The 21,905-nt window shown below is 43.0% G+C and overlaps 1 protein-coding gene across 6 annotated transcripts in view; it reads right to left on the bottom strand.

Annotated features, from left to right (window-relative positions):
• The window catches only part of otud7a (OTU deubiquitinase 7A), a 147,924-nt gene that overhangs the window by 66,441 nt on the left and 59,578 nt on the right, over positions 1-21,905 (bottom strand). For 4 of the 6 annotated variants that reach the window (XM_080216085.1, XM_080216084.1, XM_080216089.1 and 1 more), the window contains 3 exons: positions 20,459-20,572; positions 15,298-15,431; positions 4,832-4,986 (listed from right to left, as the gene is read on the bottom strand). In XM_080216085.1, the coding sequence (XP_080072211.1) occupies positions 4,832-4,916 (85 nt within the window). In that variant the 5' untranslated portion in view covers positions 4,917-4,986; positions 15,298-15,431; positions 20,459-20,572. The remainder of the gene's footprint in view (positions 1-4,831; positions 4,987-15,297; positions 15,432-20,458; positions 20,573-21,905) is intronic. The other 2 variants (XM_080216086.1, XM_080216088.1) reach the window with 2 other exon arrangements.

The raw sequence follows: 21,905 nt of genomic DNA, 5'->3' as shown, positions 1-21,905 counted from the left end.
CTTAAATTTTAAAACTTAATGTTAGGATAGGAAATAGTCAACATGCAATGAAGTTAGTAGTCAGAATTTAATTGGTTAAGCACATCACTGGCTGCACATAGAGTGGAAATGGGTAATGATCTTTGATTGGAGTTCAATGCAAGTTGGAATAAAAAGTTCTGTCTGGAAGAAGTAAATACTCAGGGTGGAAGTTTCCCCTCCCATCTGCCACAGGAATCGTAGCGGGTGTGGGTTGACCTTGGCGCAGGAATTTATGGCCTTGGGACAAGCGCAGCCAGACAATTCTGCCTTATTTTCTTTCTTACCAACAAGCCATTGTGACACGGGTAAGGGAATTTCCCGGCAAGACTGAAAAATGCGTTAATATTAAACTGAGGAATGTGGTCAATATACTAATAAAGACTAAGGACAGATGTACAAAAGTTCTGTAATAAAGAAAGACATGGCTGTAAACATACGTGAGTTTCCCTATGTAATATATTTTGACTGACATTGTAATCAGCAGTCTGAGTTACTTTTGTAGCCAAAGTATGTTTTTGAGTGGTCCTGTTCAATTTCTGGTCAATGATAACCCTTCCAAATATTAATACCTGAACGGTATTAGAGATGAAGCCCGACTGCTGGATCATGGCAACATAACACTACCAGCGCCGATGACAGCATACTCCAGCAATGGTGACAGGACGATGAGGGGATGAATATAAATGAAACAAACAAAAGGCATGTTTTTTTTAAATGCACATTTCTCATTGGGAGTATTTTTAATGCATCACATTATAGCACTCTCATTACACAATCCGCATCCACTGAGCTATGTTTTATTAGGCAGCCATGGAATTTCATACGTGTGTATTAACTATTATTTAGGTGAAGTAGGAACTGCCCCGGCACTAATGCTACTCAAAGTTCAATTCTGCTGCAACTCTTACAATTTGAATGGAAATCTGGCTGATGGTAGAAACATAAAGCAAAGGAATTACAAAACTCACTTTGTATGGTTCAAAATAATACAAACAGCACCAAGTGAAAGAATTCATTTTCTGTGAAAAATACTAATCCAGGACCTCTTACGTGCATACATCAAACAGTCAGAGGGTTATTTGCTCCTTTATCACCCATGGCTCACCAACATGCAGTGCAAGCTGTAGTACTAACTCATGACAATTCTCTCTTTAGTGCGACAGGGGTGTCAACAAGTCTCTGTTGCCAAGTAGAAGGAGAATACAGTGTGCTGCAGGTCATTTTGAAGACTATTAGATGGTGAACACAAGCAACCAAATTCTTTTTTAAATGGGACATGAACATCACTGGCTAGTCCAGCATTTATTGCCCATCCCTAATTGCCCTAGGTGGTGGTGGTAAGTCGCCATCTTGATTTGCTGCAGTCATCATGATGTAGGTCCACCCTCAGTGCTGTTAGGAAGGGAGTTCCAGAATTTTGACTCACTGGCAGTGAAGGAACAGCAATATAGTTCCAAGCCACGGTAGTGTGTGACTTGAAGGGGAACTTTCAGGTGGATGTTGCCGTGCACCTGCTGCTTGTCTGTATAGTGCAAGAAACAATACTTTTAACTGTCTCAATATATGTAACAATAATAAACCAAATCAAACCCCCTGTTTTTCAATGTGATAGAAGTTGAGAGTTTGGAAGGTGCTGTTGGAAGTTGCTGCACTGAGTCTGACAGAGTGCACACACAGCTGCCATTGTATATCAGGTGAGGAGGGGGTGAATGTTTAAGGTGGTGGATGGAGTGTTATTCAAGCGAGCAGCTTTGTCCTGCAATTTTTTGAAAGTTGTTGGAGCTGCACTCATCTAGGCAAATGGAGAATATTCCATCATACTTCTGATTTGTACCTTACAGATGGTGGAAGGACTTGGGGAGACAGGAGGTGAGTTACATACCACAGAATTCCCAGCCACTGTGTTTTCTTGTAGCTTCAGTATTGCAAAGCTGGTACAGTTCTGATTCTGGTCGCTGGTAATCTCAGGATGTTAGTGGGGTATTCAGTGATGGCAGTGTCATTGAAGGTCAAGGGGAGATGGTTGCATTCTCTCGTTGGATGTGGTCATTGCTTGGCACTTATGCAGCACAAATATAACTTGCCACTTGTAAGCCTAAGACTAGATATTGTCCAGCCCTTGCTACATATGCACATGTACTGCTTCAGCATCTGAGGAGTTGCAAGCAGTGAACATTGTGTAATCAGAGAATATTCCCACTTCTGGAAAAGAAGGGCATTGATGAAGCAGTTGAAGATGGTTGGGCTTAGAACTTGACCGAGAAACACCTACAGTTATGTCCTGGAATGGAGATGACTAACCTCCAACAACTGAAACTATTTTCCTTTGTGCTAGGGATGATTCCAACCAGTGAAGAGTTTTCCCTCTTATTCGTATTGACGGCACATTTGCTAGGGCACCTCAGTGCCATACTCAAGTCAAATGCTGCCTTGATGGCAAGGACAGTCACTCACTTCATTTCTGGAGTTCAGCTCTTTTTTCCGCTTTTGAACCAAGATTCTATTGAGACCAGGAGCTGAGAGATTCTGGCAGAACACAACTTTAGAATGTCAGTGAGCAAATTATTTCTAAATAAGTGCTGCTTGATAACACCATCCATCGCTTTGCCAATCAGAGAATACTACAGTGCAGAAGGAGGCATTCAGCCCATCAAGTCTGTACTGACCACAATATCACTGGTCCTATCCCCATAAGCCTATACATTTAACCTAGCTAGTCCCCCGATACAATTTAGAATAGTCGATCCAACCAGCCCGCATATCTGTGGACTGAGGGGGGAAACCGGAGCACCTGGAGGAAACCCTTGCAGACACGGGGAGAACATCCATGTGGAGTTTGCACAGTGTCCCAAGCTGGGAATTGAACCCATATCCCTGATGCTCTGAGGCAGCAGTGCTAACCAGTGTGCCACCATGCTGTTCCTAACGGGCGAGAGTAGATCTTTTCGGCACAATTCGCAACATGTCACAGGACAAGCTTGGGCAATTTTTCACACTGTTAGGTAGATGCCCATGTTGTAGCTGTACTGGAACAGCTTGGCTAGGAATGTAGCTCATTCTGGAGCACATGTCTTCCATACTATTGCTGTAATATTATCAGAGCCCATAGCCTTTATAATATCCAGTACCTTCAGCTGTTTCTTGATATCATGTGGAGTGAATTAAATTGGTTGAGACATTTGTGATACTGGAGGACTAGGAGGAGAACAAGATGGATCATCCACTCAGCACTTCTGGCTGAAGACTGTTGCAAATGCTTCATCTTGTCTTTGGCATTGATGTGCTGAGCTCTTCCAAGTTGGGAATATTTGTGGAGCCACCTCTTCCAATTGTTTAATGTTCCACCATCATTCAAGACAGGATATAACAGGACTACAAAGCATAACTCCTGATGTTGGGGAAGTCCAGAACTAGGGGGTTACACTCTAAGAATAATGAGTAAGCCATTCAGGACTGAAATGAGGAAGAACTCCTTCACCCAGAGAGTTGATAACCTGCGGAATTCTCTACCACAGAAAGCTGCTGGGACCACCTTCTTAGATATGTTCAAGAGGGAGCTGGACCTGAGCCTTGGGCTTAAAGGAGTCAAGGGGTATCGAGAGAAAGAGGGAGTCGGATATTGAAAGTGCATGATCAGCCATGATCATATTGAATGGTGGTCCAGGCTCGAAGGGCCCAATGGCCTACTCCTGTACCTATTTTCTGTTTCTATGTTATTCCAATTATTAAGTTCCAGATGGGACAAGAACAGGTGATATAAAGGACATACTACTGCTCTGATGGACACAGATGAATCTCCCACTCCACTCAAAATCGTTACTTCACATTAGTTGAACACAGTTGGAGCTCTCGAAGTGTGTCGAGCCATTATAGGAACAAGGAAGACATTCTGTCTCAATCCAATGGATAGGCAATCCCAAGAATTAACGTCTACCAACAACATAGGCCCCAATATAATTCTGCCAATAACTACATTTCCCTCAAAGAGGTTGGCAGGAATTTGATGAAGGGCACAAACTCGATGCTCAGTAACAGATTGCTGCTGTGAAGACATCAATATCATGGAATCACAGAACAGTTACAGCATAGAAGTCAGCCATTAGGCCCGATACGCCTATTCTGGCTCTCAAAATGAGAAATTCATTAAGAGTCACTCTCCCATCTTCTTATCGTACCCCCGCATTCTTCATTTTCAGATATTAATCCAAGTCCCTCTTGAATGCCTCAGTTGATCCTATTCCATCAGGCAGGGCATTCCAAATCCTAACCACATGGTGTGAAGAAAAGGTTTTCCTCATTACTTCTTTCGCCAATTACTTAAAATGATTTCTCTTGTCCTCGATTCTTCCGCCAATGGGAATAGTTTCTCCTTATCTACTCTGTCCAGACTCTTTGAATACCTGTCAAATCTTTCAACCTTATCTTCAAATAGAAACAAGAATGGGACTAAGATTAAGTATCTAAGTTACATATACAGAGACACAATTCTGACCAGTATGGAGTAAAGCAACTTCAAAGGATAATTTTATTTCACACTTCCGCAAAATATGAACAATCAGCATAAGTAGCAATGTTCTACATTGTAACATGTTAACGTGGCAGTAAAGTAAGCGGATTTGCCAAAAGTCAACCAGAAAGTCCTACTCCTGTATCGAATGGCTACATCCAGAAATTCTAAACTTTATAAATAATGTTGAATATGGCAAAGGATGTCAGAAATTGTGTATCGCAGAAATATTCTACCCTTCTTTAGTAAATATTACACAATCGCATGTAAAACTTAATATTTGTTCTTCAGCATTTAACTCACCTTCCAGCAGGTCTCTTGCCAGACCAGGTTCTGCCCCTGTGGAGCGAACAAAGTCTGACAGGACCGCATCCATATCAAGAGTCATGTGATCATGTAGATGCACTATTTGACCCACAGCAGAACTGGTTTTGGTCGCCAGGCTTTTACTCGGTCATCTGTTGAAAATAAAAAGAAAATAAAAACAGCTTCCAGGGTGTAGAAAACAAACTTTATATCAACCATCAATCCAAGAAGAGTTCCTGGCTACTTCCCACTAACTGCTGCAGCCAGTCAGGGAAGTATCACGACCCTCACAGAATTACTTGCTTGTTTTCTGCTACTGCAAAGTAATATGAATGCAGCAGCTCACTCCTAACTGTTTGTACCATCCAGTAGCTGTGAAAGTAACAACCCCACCAGTGTGTGACAATGACTCATATCTTAGGAACCGAAAGGATAAAGAAAACAATCCACAACTGCAAACAGCATTCAACAGAAAGTTAATGACTGTTCCTATTTCACTTCAATAAGTAATTAAGGGCCAGAATTAAAATCCAAAACAACTCTGCTTATTGGCCAGTAAAAACATGTCGTTACACATATACAAAGGCAGGTGTGGAAATCTGAACAGAAAATGGTGTAAATATGCAAGAGGCCAGGTGGCATCTGGGGTGATTGAAACAGTTAACGTTTCAAGCTAATGATGACCCAAGGTCATGAACTTGAAGCATTAACCGTTTCTCTCTCCACAGATCTTGCTTGACCCATTCTGTATTTCCTGTATTTTTTGTTGATATGCCTATAACACGTATTTGATACTGATAGTTGATGCACTCATTCACTTAAACAAAAGGATTTCATTGGGCTTGTATTGTAAGAGTATAATAAACTGCTTAATTTGCAAATGACAAGATCACCAGTGTTTGAGATGAGTCAGTGTCACAGCAGACTAACTTGATCTAATTTAATTTGCAGGTTTGTACCTAAAGAAATCAATCAAAATTGTGTAAAAATGACATCAAAATGCAAACAAAGCAACTTAATCTCCAAAAAAGTATTATATTGAATGAGACACTCAACCTTCACTAACATAAGCTTTATAGAGGTTTCTAAAGACTTATCTATAGGTTTCACTGTTCCCAAGTCTGGAATAAGGTTTCATCCCATTTCTAAAACTGTTGCTGTTCTTTCGTTGGACTACTGGAAGATTCGGTTGTATGGAGGAATGTGAAGAGATACTGCATTGGTCGCAATTTTTGTGAATGCAATGCTATTCAGAATAATGTATCAATGAAAGCTGACCAGACACCCAACAGCGAAATGCAGATTAAGAACAGAAGGGACAGAGGGCAGATTCTTGTTAGATCCTGGAGTTGACAGTGGTAAAGCGGTTTCATGGAGCTGTAAAAAGAGATGCATTGGAGGTGGATGCCATAATTGATTGTAACAGGAGCAAGAAGAGTTAAAGCCCCACAGTCATTGCCAAAAATGATGTCATTCATGACTTTAGTCAGAGTAATGTTAGTGTTGTATAAAGTCAGACTGCAGAGATTCAAACAGCAGCACAATGGCAAGTACTGCTGCCTCACAGCGCCAGGGTTCGATTCCCAGCTTGGGTCACTGTGTGTGGAGCTTGTACATTCTCCCTGTGTCTGCGTGGGTTTCCTCCTGGTGCTCCGATTTCCTCCCACACTCCAAAGATGTGCAGGTTAGGTGGACTGCCGCTGGTAAATTGCTGCATAGCATCAGGGGGACTAGCTAAGGTAAATGCATGGGTTAATGGGTGGGATTGTGATCAGTGCAGACTCGCTGGGCCGAATGGTCTCCATCTGCACTGTAAGATTCTGTGACTAGGGAATTTAAGAGAGTTGGTTATGTAGCTCATGGGCAACAGCATCTTCTCTGGCTTTACAAAGAAAGTAGAGGATAGAGATGATAAATCATTTGTGGGGAGCCTTTAAATGCGAGCAGAGGGCAACTAAAAAAAGCAATAAGGGAGGAGAAGATGAAATATATGAGTGTAAACTAGCTAGTAATATAAAAGAAGATCGGAAGTGTTTTTTTTTCAATACATAAAAGGTAAAAGAGGCAAAAATAGCCATTGGACCAGTGGAAACTGAAGCTGGAGAAGTAATAATAGGAAACAAAGCAATGGCAGAGGAACTGAATAGTTACTTTGCATCAGTCTTCACAATGGAAGACACCAGTGGGATGCCAGAGCTCCAGAGTCAGGGGGCACAGGGCAGTGTAGTGGCCATCACTAAGGAGAAGGTTCTGGGGAAGGTGGATAAATCACTTGGACCAGATGGACTACACCCCAGGGTTCTAAAAGAGATAGCTAGGAAATTATGGAGGCATTGATGGTGATCTTTCAGGAATCACTGGAGGAAGGGAGGGTAAAAAATCTGACACCAGGTTTTAGTCCAACCGATTTATTTGATAATAGACTCACAAGCTTTTGAGGTTTCCCTCTTCGTCAGGTGAATGGAGAGTTCTGGCCTCAGACAGAGCATATAAAGCACAGACAGTTTAGAGATTACTGATTAGAATGCGAATCCTTACACCTAACCTGCTGTTCAAGACCTGAAGTGGCTGACAATGTGAGTGGAAGGAGCACTGATCACAGGTTAAAGAGATGTGTATTGTCTCCAGACAGTACAGTAAGTGAGGTTTTGCAAACCGAGGCAAGTCACGGGGGTTACAGATAGTGCGACATGAACCCAAGATCCCTGTTGAGACCGTCCTCATGTGTGCGGAACTTGGCTATCAGTCTCTGTTCAGCGACTCTGCGCTGTCGTGTGTCGTGAAGGCCGCCTTGGAGAATGCTTACCCGAAGGTCAGAGGCTGAATGCCCGTGACCACTGAAGTGTTCGCCAACAGGAAGGGAACAGTCTTGCCTGGTGATTGTCGAGCGATGTTCATTCATCCGTTGTCGTAGCGTCTGCATGGTCTCCCCAACGTACCATGCTTCGGGACATCCTTTCTTGCAACGTATCGGGTAGACAAGGGAGGGTCCCAGAGGACTGGAAAGTAGCTAATGTAACACCGCTGTTTAAGAAGGGAGGGAGGCAGCAGACAGGAAATTATAGGCTTGTTAACCTGACTTCGGTCACTGGCAAGACTTTAGAGTCTATTATTAAAGAAGAGATTGCACGGAGTACTTGGAAAGTGCATGATAAAGTAGGACTGAGTCAGCACGGCTTTGTCAAGGGGAAGTCCTGTCTGACAAATCTGTTAGAGTTCTTTGAGGAGGTAACAAGGAAGTTGGATAAAGGAGGAGAACCTGTGAACATGATTTACTTAGATTATCAAAGGCCTTTGACAAGGTGCGACATAGAAGACTGCTAAATAAGAGACCATAATGTTAAGAGTAACATTCTGGTATAGATAGAGGATTGGCGGACCGGCAGAAGGCAGAGGGTGGGGATAAAGGGGTTTTTTTCAGGATGGCAGCTGGTGACTAGTGGTGTGCCTCAGGGGTCAGTGTTGGGACCACAACTTTCCACAATATACATTAACGATTTAGAAGGAGGAACTGTTGCTAAATTTGCAGATGATACAAAGATACGTAGAGGGACAGATAGTATTGAGGAAGCAGGGGGTTGGGCAAGTTAGGATAGTGGGCAAAGAAGAGGCAGATGGAATACAATGTGGAAAAGTGTGAGGCTGTGCACTTTGGAAGGAGGAATAGAGGCACAGACTATTTCCTAAATGGAAAATGCTCAGGAAATGAGAAACACAGACACTTGGGAGTCCTTGTTCAAGATTGTCTTAAGGTTAATGTGCAGGTTCAGTCAGCAGTTAGGAAGGCAAATGCATTCATGTTGAGGGGGCTAGAATACAAAAGTAGAGATGTAATTCTGAGGCTGTTTAGGGTTCTAGTCAGACCTATTTGGAGTATTGTGAGCAGTTTTGGGCCCCATACTTAAGGAAGATGTGCTGGCCTGGGAAAGGGTCCACAGGAGGTTCACAAGAACGATCCCTGGAACGAAGAGCTCATTGTATGAGGAATGGTCGAGAACTCTGGGTCTGTACTCATTGGAGTTTAGAAGGGGGGTGTGTTGGTGGTGGTAGTGGAGGAATCTTATTGAAACTTACAGGATACTGCGAGGCCTGGATAGAGTGGACATGGACAAGATGTTACTACTAGTAGGAAAAATTAGAACCAGAGAGCACAAATTCAGGCTAAAGGGAACATCCTTTAAAACAGAGATGAGGAGGAACTTCTTCGGCCAGAGAGTGGTGAATCTGTGGAACTCTCTACTGCAGAAGGCTGTGGAGGTCAGATCATTGAGTGTCTTTATGACAGGAATAGATAGGTTCTTGACTAATAAGCAGATCAGGGGTTATGGGGAAAAGGCAGGAGAATGGGGATGAGAAAGATATCAGCCATGACTGAATGGCAGAGCAGACTCGAAGCACTGAATGGTCTAATTTTGTTCTCATGTCTTATGGTCTTCTCCTCTCCAGTTACTCCAATGGAATTTTTTAGCTGAGTGATAAAGTGCAGATATAGGAAACAGTGACAGTGTCAGGTAGCACATGGAACCAAGAACAGGGGTTGATTGAAGTGAGGCATGGTATTATCCATACCTTTTAGCATGATCCTCAAGCTACAAATGGTTTCAGTGGAAGCACAGTAGCACTTCATGCAGTCAAGTCCAATCCAGTGATTGATGACTAGGCCAATTTCGCGGCTTGTGTATTCAGATCAATGTCCCTCTGACTTTAGGAAGCAAAAGGAAAGGTGTATGTAGTAGAATGGGAGACAGTGCTCTAATTAAAGAGCACAAGGGTATTCAAGACAAAAACAAGGAGGTGATTAAGTTTACAAAGGGTCATCCAGACTCAAAACATTAGCCCTATTCTCTTTCCACAGATGCTGTCAGACCTGCTGAGATTTTCCAACATTTTCTGTTTTTTTGTGTTAAAGGTGATTAAGCAGTCTACCAAAGCAGAGTTGTCATGAAAAATTGGCAGGTCAAAGTCAAGGATAGGGACAAAGATTGCATCAGGTGATCAAAACCTTGGGTACAGAGAGCCAACACAGTGATGAAGTCAAGGAGGTTCCCAAGAAATGCGTGGCGAAGTTTAGAGGGGGGGATGGAAGGAGGAAAAGGAAGATAAAGTCATAACAGAGGAAGAGAATGCAGCTGAGCTGTGGCTTGAAGATAAGAAATCTCATAGTGCAAAGGCAAGAGAAGACAGAGAGAGGCATCACAGTACAGAAGCAGACAAAAAGCTTAGGTGGCATTGAGTGAGATAGTAAGAATAGAAAAAGATTAACAAAGAGAAGGTCCCATAGAAGTAGACTGACAGACTAAATTTAGATGTGTCACCACCATGACAGTTTGGCTGCTGGTCAAGGCAGATGATTAAGGTAATGAATGACGAGGACCTCACTTACAGATAAAGGTATATTCTGGAGACAGAGTCAGAGATTTTCAGCATGGAAACAGGCCCTTTGGCTCAACTTGTCCATGCCGCCTTTTTTTTTAAACCCCTAAGCTAATCCCAATTGCCTACATTTGGCCCATATCCCTCCATACCCATGTAACTATCTAAATGTTTTTTAAAAGATAAAATGGTACCTGCCTCTAATACTATGTGAAAGCAGTGGTAAATTAGTTTTCTGAAGCTCATTCTGGAGGGATCCAACACTAAGATGATGTTATGAAAATAAAAATTGTTGTGGAGCCACTAAAGGTGTATCAGGTTACAATGGGAGAGGGAGGCCATGGTCATACAGAAAGAAAAGCACAATAGCTAGATAAAAGGAAGGAGAGGAGAAAGGAGTTGAACAGGAGGCAATGGTAGAATTAACTCTGGTTGATAATAAGCGATCTGGAGTGAGATGGAAGGGTTTACAGCAGCAACTTGCCAGCTAAAGGAGAAGTATGGTACTAAAAAAAACATGGCCATTCAATTTACATTATTGGAAACAGATATAGACACACTTGCGTAAATGTATAAGCCAGAACCAGTCTATATGGGGAAAGGGAAAAGAATTACCTGAAGGGAACTATAGAGAGTAGGGCCATGTGACTCAGGAAGAGCAGGCAGGGCGAGGTTGCTGATTGAAGAGGATATGGTGGACTGAAGTGCATTTGTTTCAATGTGAGAAATGTAGTAAGTAAGGTAGATGAACTTACAGCTTGGATTAGTGTTGGAACTATGATGTTGTTGCCATTACAGAGACTTGTTTAAGGGAAGGACAGGATTGGCGGCAGCTTAACGTGCCAGGATACTGAAGTTTCAGGTGGGATAGAGGGGAATAAGTACCTCACAAGAGGTTATTGCAGAAGGTCAAGGGACATGGAGTTGGGGGTAGGGTGTTAGCGTGGATAGAGGATTGGTTGTCAAATAGGAGGCAGAGAGTGGGGGTCAACGGGTGCTATTCGGATTGGCGGATGGTGACTAGTGGAGTGCCCCAGGGGTCGGTGCTGGGGCCTCAGCTTTTTACCATTTATATAGATGATCTGGAGGAGGGAACCGAGTGTAGGGTGTCGAAATTTGCTGATGACACCAAGATTGGGGGAACGGCAAATTGTGCGGAGGGTGTGGAGAGTCTGCAGAAGGATCTAGATAGGCTGGGCGAATGGGCCAGGAAATGGCAAATGGAATTTAATGTTGGCAAGTGTGAGGTGGTCCACTTTGGTAGGAAGAATGGTAGGAAGGACTATTACTTACGGGGCGAAAAACTGCAGCAGGCGACGGTGCAGAGGGACCTCGGGGTCCTTGTGCATGAGTCGCAAAAACCCAGCTTGCAGGTGCAGCAGGTGGTCAGGAAGGCGAATGGGATGCTGGCCTTCATAGCGAGGGGGATTGAATATAAAAGTAGGGAGGTCTTGCTGCAGCTGTATAGGGCATTGGTGAGGCCGCAGCTGGAGTACTGTGTGCAGTTTTGGGCACCGCACCTGCGCAAAGATATTTTGGCCTTGGAGGGAGTGCAGAGGAGGTTTACTAGGCTGATACCGGAGTTGAGGGGGTTGAGCTATGAGGAGAGGCTGAATAAACTGGGCTTGTACTCGTTGGAGTTTAGAAGAATGAGGGGAGATCTCATTGAGACGTATAAGATGATGAATGGGATGGATAGGATAGAGGTGGAGAGACTCTTCCCGCTCAAAAAAGACAGTAGGACTAGGGGGCACAGCCTCAAGATAAAAGGGGGGCGGTTTAGAACGGAGTTGAGGAGGAACTTCTTCACTCAAAGGGTGGTGAATCTGTGGAATTCTCTGCCCGTTGAAGTGGTGGAGGCTGCCTCGCTAAATATTTTTAAGACGCAGGTTGATGGGTTTTTGATAAGAGAGGGGATTAAGGGTTATGGGGAGAGGGCGGGAAAGTGGAACTGAGCAACGACAGATCAGCCATGATCTTATTGAATGGCGGGGCAGGCTTGAAGGGCTAGATGGCCTACTCCTGCTCCTATTTCTTATGTTCTTATGTTCTTATAAAGGGGTGGGGCTGTTGCACCAGTGGTTGAGGACCCATACTGTAGGACGACACCTCAGAGGGCTTATACAGCGAGGCAACAGGAGAGTTCGGGAACAGGAAGGATGCAGTCACAATGTTAGGGGTTTACTTTCGGCCTCTCAACAGCCAGCAGGAGATAGAGGAACAGATACGTAGGCAGATTTTGGCAGCCGTAAAAGTAACAGGGTTGTCGTGGTGTATGCTTTTAACTTCCGCTATATTGACTGGGACTCACTTCGTGCTAAGAGCGTGAATGGGGCAGAGTTTGTAAGGAGCATCCAGAAGAGCTTCTTGAAACAATATGTAGATAGTCCAACTAGGGAAGGGGCCACACTGGACCTGGTATTGAGGAAGAAGCCTGGTCAGGTGGTCAACTTTTCAGTAGGGAAGCAGTTCAGGAACAATGACCACAATTCAATAAGCTTTAAGGCACCGATGGATAAAGATAAGTGTAGTCCTCAGGCGAAGGTGCTAAATATGAGGAAGGCTAATTACAACAATATTAGGCAGGAACCAAAGAATGCAGATTGGGGGCAGATGTTTGAGGGCAAATTAACATCTGGCATGTGGGGGGCTTCCAAGTGCAAGTTGATAGGAATTCAGGAATGGCACGTTCCTGTAAGGATGAAGGATAAATATGGCAAGTTTTGGGAACCTTGGATAACGAGAGATATTGTGAGCCTGGTTAAAAAGCAAAAGGAAGCATTTGTCAAGGCAAGGAGGCTAAGAACACACAAAGCAAGTATGGAATACAAAGAATGTAGAAAGAAACTTAAGCAAGAAGACATGAGGGCTAAAAGGAGTCACAAAAAAATCACTGGCCAGCAGGATTAAAGAAAATCTCAAGGCTTTTTATACATATGTAAAGAGCAAGAGGGTAGCCAGGGAGAGGATTGGCCTACCCAAGGACAGGGAAGGGAATGAGTGCTTTCGTCAGTATTCACCAAAGAGGACTTGGTGGATGATGAGTCTGGGAAAGGATGTGGAGATAGTTTGGGTCATGTTGAGATCAAAAAGAAGGTGGTATTGGGGTTCCTAAGAAACATTAAGGTAGACAAGTCTCCAGGACTTGTTGGGGTATACCCCAGAATATTGAGAGGGGCATGGGAGGAAATTGCTGGGGTCTTGAAAAAAGTCTTTATATCCTTACTGGCCACAGGGTCCCAGTGGATTAGAGACTAGCCAATGTTGTTTCTTTGTTTGAGAAGGATAGCAAGGATAATCCAGGTAATTACAGGTTGGTGAGTCTTATGTCAGTGGTGGGAGAATTATTGGAGAGTATTCTTTGAGACAGGATTTACTCCCACTTGGAAATGTGTGGACGTATTAGCGAGAGGCAACATGATTTTGTGAAAGGGGGGAGCGTCGTGTCTTACTAACTTGATCGAGTTTTTCAAGTGAATAACAAAGAGGGTAGGACAGTAGATGTTGTCTACATAGACTTCAGTCAGGCCTTTGACCAGGTCGCTCATGGCAGACCAATACAGAAGGTGAAGTCGCATGGATCAGAGATGAGCTGGCAAGATGGATACAGAACTGACTCAGTCATAGAAGACAAAGGGTAGCAGTGGAAGGGTGCATTTCTGAATTGAGAGCTGTAAATAGTGGAGTTCCTTGGGGATCAGTGCTGAGATCTTTGCTGTTTGCAATATATAGCCGACGACACAAATGTTGGTGGAATCGCAGATAGCAATGAGAACCAGCAGAGGATGCAGATCAGTTGGAGTCTTGGGCAGAGAGATGGCAGATGGAGTTTAATCCAGACAAATGTGAGGTAATGCATTTTGGAAGGTCTAATGCAGATGGAAAATATAGAGTAAATGGCAGAACTCTTCAGGCTATTTATAGGCAGAGGGATCTGGGTGTACAGGTACACAGGTCACAAAGTGGCAATGCAGTTGGAGAAGATAGTCAAAAAGGCATACAGCATGTTTGCCTTCATTGACTGGGGCACTGAGTTTAAAAATTGCAAAGTCATGTCATAGCTTTATAAAACCTTAGTTAGGCCGCACTTGGAAGATAGTGTTCAATTCTGGTCACCACACTACCAGAAAGATGTGGAAGCTTTGCAGAGGGTACAGAAGAGGTTTACCAGGATGTTGCCTGGTATGGAGGTCATTCGCTATGAGAAGAGGTTGAAGAAACTTGGTTTGTTCTCACTGGAGCGACAGAGGTTGAGGGGCGACGTGATAGAAGTTGACAAGACTATGAGGGGCATAGATAGGGTGGATAGTCAGAAGTTTTTTCCCAGGATGGGAGAGTCAATTACTAGGGGGCATAGGTTTAAGGTGCGAGGGGCAAGGTTTAAAGGGGATGTATGAGGCAAGTTTTTTTTTGAAAACGGAGAGTGGTGGGTGCCTGGAATTAACTGCCGGGGAGATAGTGGAAGTAGACAGGATAATGTTTAAGGGGTGTCTTGACAAATACAAGAATAGGATGGGAATAGAGAGATACGGTCCTTGGAAAGTTAGGGGGTTGTATTTCAGACAGGCAGCATGGTCAGTGCAGGCTGGGGGGGGGGGGCCAAAGGGCCTGCTCCTGTGCCGTAATTTTCTTTGTTCTAATTATAATCAAGTCAGAATACTTCTAGCTTTAGCAACTAACGAAGGTATTTCTTTGACCTGGCAGATAACATAGGAAATATAAACACCAAAATTAAATAGATTTTCCAAGATTCCTACGTGCACACTGCAATATCAAGTGATTTAGATGGGAAATATGACTGGGTCTAATAACAGATTCGGATTAACAGCTGATAAAGTTATATGTGATCTTCCCTAATCCAGAGAGATACATGCACTTCTTTTCCATTTACAATTATACATGTTTAATGAAGAAAGAGGCTTGTGACAGGCTAACAACAAGTTATGTAAGCCCTGAGTATTCAGTGTTCCTCTCAACAACCAGACTTTTAGACATAAACATGGCTAGATTTCAGAACTGCTTTAGTTACAAGACAGCTTTCAGCATTGTAAGGAAAATAAAAGTGTCTTCAGAAAATATGAAAAACATACCTGTCTGAGTTAGTAAGGGTCCCAGTGACATCATCCATAGGCATGGGATCAGGTCTCATTTAAATGCTGATGACACCCAACTTGGTCTCCACCGCTTCAACCGATGTTTGATCACAACTGTGTTGTCAAACTACCTGTCCAATACAAGTCATACATTAGTCCAAATTCCTTCTAACTGAACAACAGGAAGACCTAAGTTGTCATAATTCCTCCAATGCAATGCAATCCTGTTTTGTCCTCAGCCTAAACCAAGTCATGAAAACCCTTGGCACCTTACACCACACAGAACTGAGTTTGGAACTCCACATCCTATCCCTCAAAATTACGTTCACCTCTAAAACATTGTTTCCACCTCTACATTAAATCAAATTCTGTCAAAACTGGACTTGATTTCTCCAATTTTTTCCTTTTTACCTCTCACCCTCTATTTTGTATTTATTCAAAAAAAGTAGCCACCTATATACTGCCCTGCAATGAATTTCATTCACCCATCTGCATCTTCAGTGACCTACCCAGTCCCAATAGAATGGATTTAAAATCCTCAAATTGATCCACAGCCTTCCCCCATCTCATGTCACCATTCAATCTTCCAACTATGGTTCTTCAAGCACTTTTCAACCTTCCCGTCCCACCATTAATGACAACCCTTAATCTCCCTTAGCCCTACTCTCTAGAATTCACTCAGTAAAACCCTTCCACTGCTTGCTCTAAATTCTATTTTTTTTAGCCAAGGTTTAAGTAACTTTTCTTCTTGAATCCAGTCTTTTATCTGCATTATTTCCCCAGTAGACCTTTCCTACATTAAAACACAACAAGAATGTTTATCTTCATTGAAATACTGAGTTAATAACTTCTCAAGGAAGTGCATGTAGTCAATCTTAAGCACTACTTTAAAGGAATGTTTTATATGGATTTTTAAAACATTGGATAAGGTACTATATAATATGTTAACATTTTCAGCCCACAAACCTTACTCTTTCAAACATCTCAACAGTTTCTTATTCTAACTGTATATTTTTAAAATTTGCCTTTTCCACAAACCCTCCTGAAAATAAGTTCCACAACTATTTCATTCTGAAAATGGAGCTGCTACAATAGATTTACTCAAATGTTAGAAGGAATGAGGGACTTTTGTTAAGTGAAGAAATTGGAAAAGCTGCAGTTTACTGTGCAGCTGAGAAGGTTAATGGAGATGTACAAAATGAAGAAGAGATTTATAATGGTACGGATGGCACGGTAGCACAGTGGTTAACATTGCTGCTTCACAGCTCCAGGGACCTGGGTTCGATGCTCGGGTCACTGTCTGTGTGGAGTTTGCACATTCTCCTCGTATCTGCATGGGTTTCCTCCAGGTGCTCCGGTTTCCTCCCACAGTCCAAAGATGTGTGGGTTAGGTTGATTGGCCATGCTAAAATTGCCCCTTAGTATCCTGAGATGCATAGGTTAGAGAGATTAGCAGGTAAAATATGTAGGGACGTGGGGGTAGGGCCTGGGTGGCATTGTGGTCGGTGTAGACTCGATGGGCCGAAGGGTCTCTTTCTTCACTGTAGGGTTCTATGATTCTATAATGTTAAATTAAGAGAAACTGTTTTCACCATCATGAGGGGTGGTAACCAGGGACAGTCTAAGGTATTTAGCAAAGAGGCCAGAACGAAGGTAAAAATATTTCTTTTCCCCCCACAGCAAGTCCTTATGATCTGGAATGCACAGGCTGAAAAGGTGCTGAAAGCAGATTCAACAGTAACTTTCAAAAGGAAAAACTTGCAGGGCTATGGGGAGAGAGCAGTAAGGTCCAGTGAGCCAAACAGTCCTCTTCAATGCTGTAAAATTTTATGAATATGGTGAAATATTACTACAGAAGATCCACTAATCTATACAGAATGTTGAGGCTTCATAACCAAATAGCTTAGTGCATTCCCAAGAACTCATGCTAATCTATCAATTGCTGATTCCATCGTTCATCTCTCTATAAAAAAGGCTTCACTTCAATGCTTTTATTATCACTGTCAAGTAATTTCAATAGACAACAAAAATATATAAAGTATAAAAGTTTAATGTCAGGGTTGATCTGCACAAATGTCTTTTACACACTAATTAATATTGTTTATCCCATGCAGCAGCTATTTACTACCCTTCAATGTGGCTAACTTAAATAAAGACCAGTGGGGAAAACTGTGTGGGAGTACCTTGCAAACATAAATAGGTACAAAGGTTTAACTCCTTCCTCAACACAAAATGTGGACTGAGCATACTCCAGAAGCAATTTAATTAAATTTCTGTTTGACTGACTGGAAAATGCTACATTTACCAGATAACAGCAGTTGAGAAAACATTCTATTACTCACTTAGGCAGCATCCATTTGCCTTTTCCACAAACCCTCCCGAAAATAAGTTCCACAACTATTTCATTCTGAAAATGGAGCGGCTACAATAGATTTACTCAAATGTTAGAAGGAATGAGGGACTTTTGTTAAGTGAAGAAATTGGAAAAGCTGCAGTTTACTGTGCAGCTGAGAAGGTTAATGGAGATGTACAAAATGAAGAAGAGAACTTGAGGTCATAATTGGACTATCCTAGCTATGAAAAACATTAGGGCTTCTGAAATGATTCTATATGATCTAACTTATATAAGAATTAAGAACCTAGAAAGCAGAGTATATCATTCAGCCTTTTCTAGTGTTCACTGAAATCATAGATGATCTGTGATCTATATACAGATCGCTTCAAGCCCTGTTAAATAAAACTTTTTCAATCTCACATTTGAAATGAACTTATCTAGCATCAATTGCTATTTATAGTAAGAGTCCAAACTTCCACCACACTTTTCATGAAGAAATGTTTCCCATCAGCCTGTGGGTGTATTTACACCACGTGGACTACAACAGTACAAGAAGGTAGCTCATCACCGCCTTCGCAGGGTAAATACGGATAGACAATAAATGCTGGCCTAGCTAGCAATGCCTTGAATTTTTAGACTTTGCCCCTTTAACAGAGTCTCTCCAGTTAGAAAAGTAGTTTCTCTCCATCCACTCTATTCATTCAACCCAACATCTTGAAAGCTCTGATCACAAACTTCGGATTTCCAGAAAATACATTCAGTCGCCAGCTTGTTGCACTGCTCAGAATCTTGAAGACTGCTGTTCAACTGCACAATTGAGAATCTTAGAAGAATTGGTCATGGCTTGGTTCTTATGTGACATATTCTGAATTGCTGTGTCCACACATCCATGGAGCTAAGACGGACTATTGAATATGACCAGAGTTTATGTAATCGCACCTCAGATTTTGGTTAGGGAGTGGCAGAGGCCATGGATCAAATGATCACAGCAAGGGGGGGGTGTGACAACAGGGAGCAAGATGTGTCATGAACAGGAGGTTCAGGAAGGAGCATTGGCAGCAATCAGTATCAGCAGCAGGCAGGAGATTAGAAAGTTAACATATTTCTTTTATATTTTAAAAGTTATTTCATTTACAAATATAAGAATTTAGCAATGCAAAGTATTTCAACTTGTAGGGCATAATGTTTTACTGCTCCTTTTTCTAAGAAAGGTCCTAGAACTTTACAGCTGATGGGAAAATCTTATTTGCTTAAGGGGCAGCACGATGGCACAGTGGTTAAGCACTGCTGCCTCTCAGCGCCAGGGACCCGGGTTCAATTCCCAGCTTGAGTCACTGGCTGTGTGGAGTTTGCATGTTCTCCCTGTGTAGGTTTCCTCCAGGTGCTCTGGTTTCTCCCCTCAGTCCAAAGATGTGCAGGTTAGGTTGATTGGCCATGGTAAATTGCTCCTAGTTTCAGGGGGGATTAGCAGGATAAATATGTGGGGTTATGGAAATAGGGTGGGATTGGTGTTGGTGCAAGGTCGACAGGTTCAATGGCCTCCTTCTGTACTGTAGGGATTCTATAATTCTATGAAAGTAATCTCACTTCAGTGGCACTTTTTGGAAACACAATTAACATAAACATAAGAACATAAGAAATAGGAGCAGGAGTAGGCCATCTAGCCCTTCGACCCTGCCCCGCCATTCAATAAGATCATGGCTCAGTTCCACATTCCCGCCCTCTCCCCATAACCCTTAATCCCCTCTCTTATCAAAAACCCATCAACCTGCGTCTTAAAAATATTTAGCGAAGTAGCCTCCACCACTTCAACGGGCAGAGAATTCCAGAGATTCACCACCCTTTGAGTGAAGAAATTCCTCCTCAACTCCGTTCTAAACTGCCCCCCCTTTATCTTGAGGCTGTGCCCCCTAGTCCTACTGTCCTTTCTGAGCGGGAAGAGTCTCTCCACCTCTATCCTATCCATCCCATTCATCATCTTATACGTCTCAATGAGATCTCTCCTCATTCTTCTAAACTCTAACGAGTACAAGCCTAGTTTACTCAGCCTCTCCTCATAGCTCAACCCCCTCAACTCCGGCATCAGCCTAGTAAACCTCCTCTGCACTCCCTCCAAGGCCAAAGTATCCTTACGTAAGTACGGCGCCCAAAACTGCACACAGTACTCCAGCTGCGGCCTCACCAATGCCCTATACAGCTGCAGCAAGACCTCCCTACTTTTATATTCAATCCCCCTCGCTATGAAGGCCAGCATCCCATTCGCCTTCCTGACCACCTGCTGCACCTGCAAGCTGGGTTTTTGCGACTCATGCACAAGGACCCCGAGGTCCCTCTGCACCGGCACCTGCTGCAGTTTTTCGCCACGTAAGTAATCGTCCTTCCTACCAAAGTGGACCACCTCGCACTTGCCAACATTAAATTCCATTTGCCATTTCCTGGCCCATTCGCCCAGCCTGTCTAGATCCTTCTGTAGACTCTCCACACCTGCTGCACAATCTGCCGTTCCACCAATCTTGGTGTCATCAGCAAATTTTGACACCATACACTCGGTTCCCTCCTCCAGATCATCTATATAAATGGTAAATAGCTGAGGCCCCAGCACCGACCCCTGGGGCACTCCACTAGTCACCATCCGCCAATCCGAATAGCACCCATTGACCCCCACTCTCTGCCTCCTATTTGACAACCAATCTTCTATCCACGCTAACACCCTACCCCCAACTCCATGTCCCCTGACCTTCTGCAATAACCTCTTGTGAGGTACCTTGTCAAATGCCTTCTGAAAATCAAGAAAGACCACAAATTTGCGACTTTAAGACTTACCGTATATTCTTCTTAAAGTGTGGTGCCCAGAACTGTTCACAGTACTCCTGACATGGACTAACCGGGGCCTTACATAGCTGGAGCAGGATTTCGACCCTCTTGTATTCCAGTGCTCTACATATAAATGCAGGCATTCCATTAGCCTTTAAGATTATTTTGTGTTGCATCTGACATTTTAATGATTCACATACTCCTTGTTTAATAAAAAAATGTCAAAACACTTCCCAGTAAATACTAAGGCAGAAAAAGGACAGGACATTTAACTCCTGCTGTGTGTAAATGTGAAAGCCTCAAAAAAAATCTTTAGTCAGAATCTACAAACGGTCTGATTATTGTCAAATCAGGTAACGTGTTCTGCAGTGGGTGCTTGAAATTCACTTGACACACCAAAAACAGTAACTAACAAAGCAGTGTTAGAAGATAGAAATTGGGCTGCTAGCCAAACTAACACACAAAGGCAATTTATTAGTCTTTTCATTTTATTCTTTGAGGCTGTATTCATCCAGTGCAGGGTGTAACACTCCTCGTGCCTGATCGATTCATTTACATTCCTCGCTGTCGCTGCCTATGTACGTTATATCATCTCTCCATCTTCTCTGTCTCCTCTTTCACTTTCCAGTTCTTGATTGCCACCACAATAACCCTTCTGTCTCACAGGGTCTGGCCAGTGGAATCAAAGTCCTAGATGGCATGATGTCTTGCTACTATGGTAATGTTGAGAAAATCATCAAGGGTGGTGAATCTCTGGAATTCTCTGCCCGTTGAAGTGGTGGAGGCTGCCTCGCTAAATATTTTTAAGACGCGGGTTGATGGGTTTTTGATAAGAAAGGGGATTAAGGGTTATGGGGAGAGGGCGGGAATGTGGAACTGAGCCATGACAGATCAGCCATGATCTTATTGAATGGCGGGGCAGGCTCGAAGGGCTAGATGGCCTACTCCTGCTCCTATTTCTTATGTTCTTATGTTCTTTATCACAGACTGCTTTTTTTATTGGAAGGATACTGCATGAGACAGAGTACAGGAATGAGATAGAGAATCTGGTGAAGTAGTGAACTATAATAATCTCTCCCTCAATGTCAACAAAAGGAGATAGTCATCGACTTCAGGAAGCGTAGTGGAGAACATGCCCCAGTCTGCATCAACGGGGTCAAAGTAGAAATGGTCGAGAGCTTCAAGTCTTTAGGTATCCAGATCACCAACAGCCTGTCCTGGTCCCCCCATGCACTGTAGTTACGAAAACTCACCAATGCCTCTACTTTCTCAGAAGAATAAGGAAATTTGGCATGTCAGCTACGACTCTCACCAACTTTTATGTTTGCACCACAGAAAGCATTCTTTCTGGTTGTATCACAGCTTTGTATGGCTCCTGCTCTGCCCAAGACTGCAAGAAACTACAAAAGGTCATGAGTGTATCCCAGTCCATCACACCAACCAGCCTCCCATCCAT

Source organism: Carcharhinus amblyrhynchos, chromosome 32 (genome assembly GCF_965287045.1).
Source record: "Carcharhinus amblyrhynchos chromosome 32, sCarAmb.v2.hapA, whole genome shotgun sequence".
Classification (NCBI taxonomy): domain Eukaryota; kingdom Metazoa; phylum Chordata; class Chondrichthyes; order Carcharhiniformes; family Carcharhinidae; genus Carcharhinus; species Carcharhinus amblyrhynchos.
Note: the sequence above shows the minus strand (reverse complement) of the source record. Positions and strands in the feature narration are given on the sequence as shown.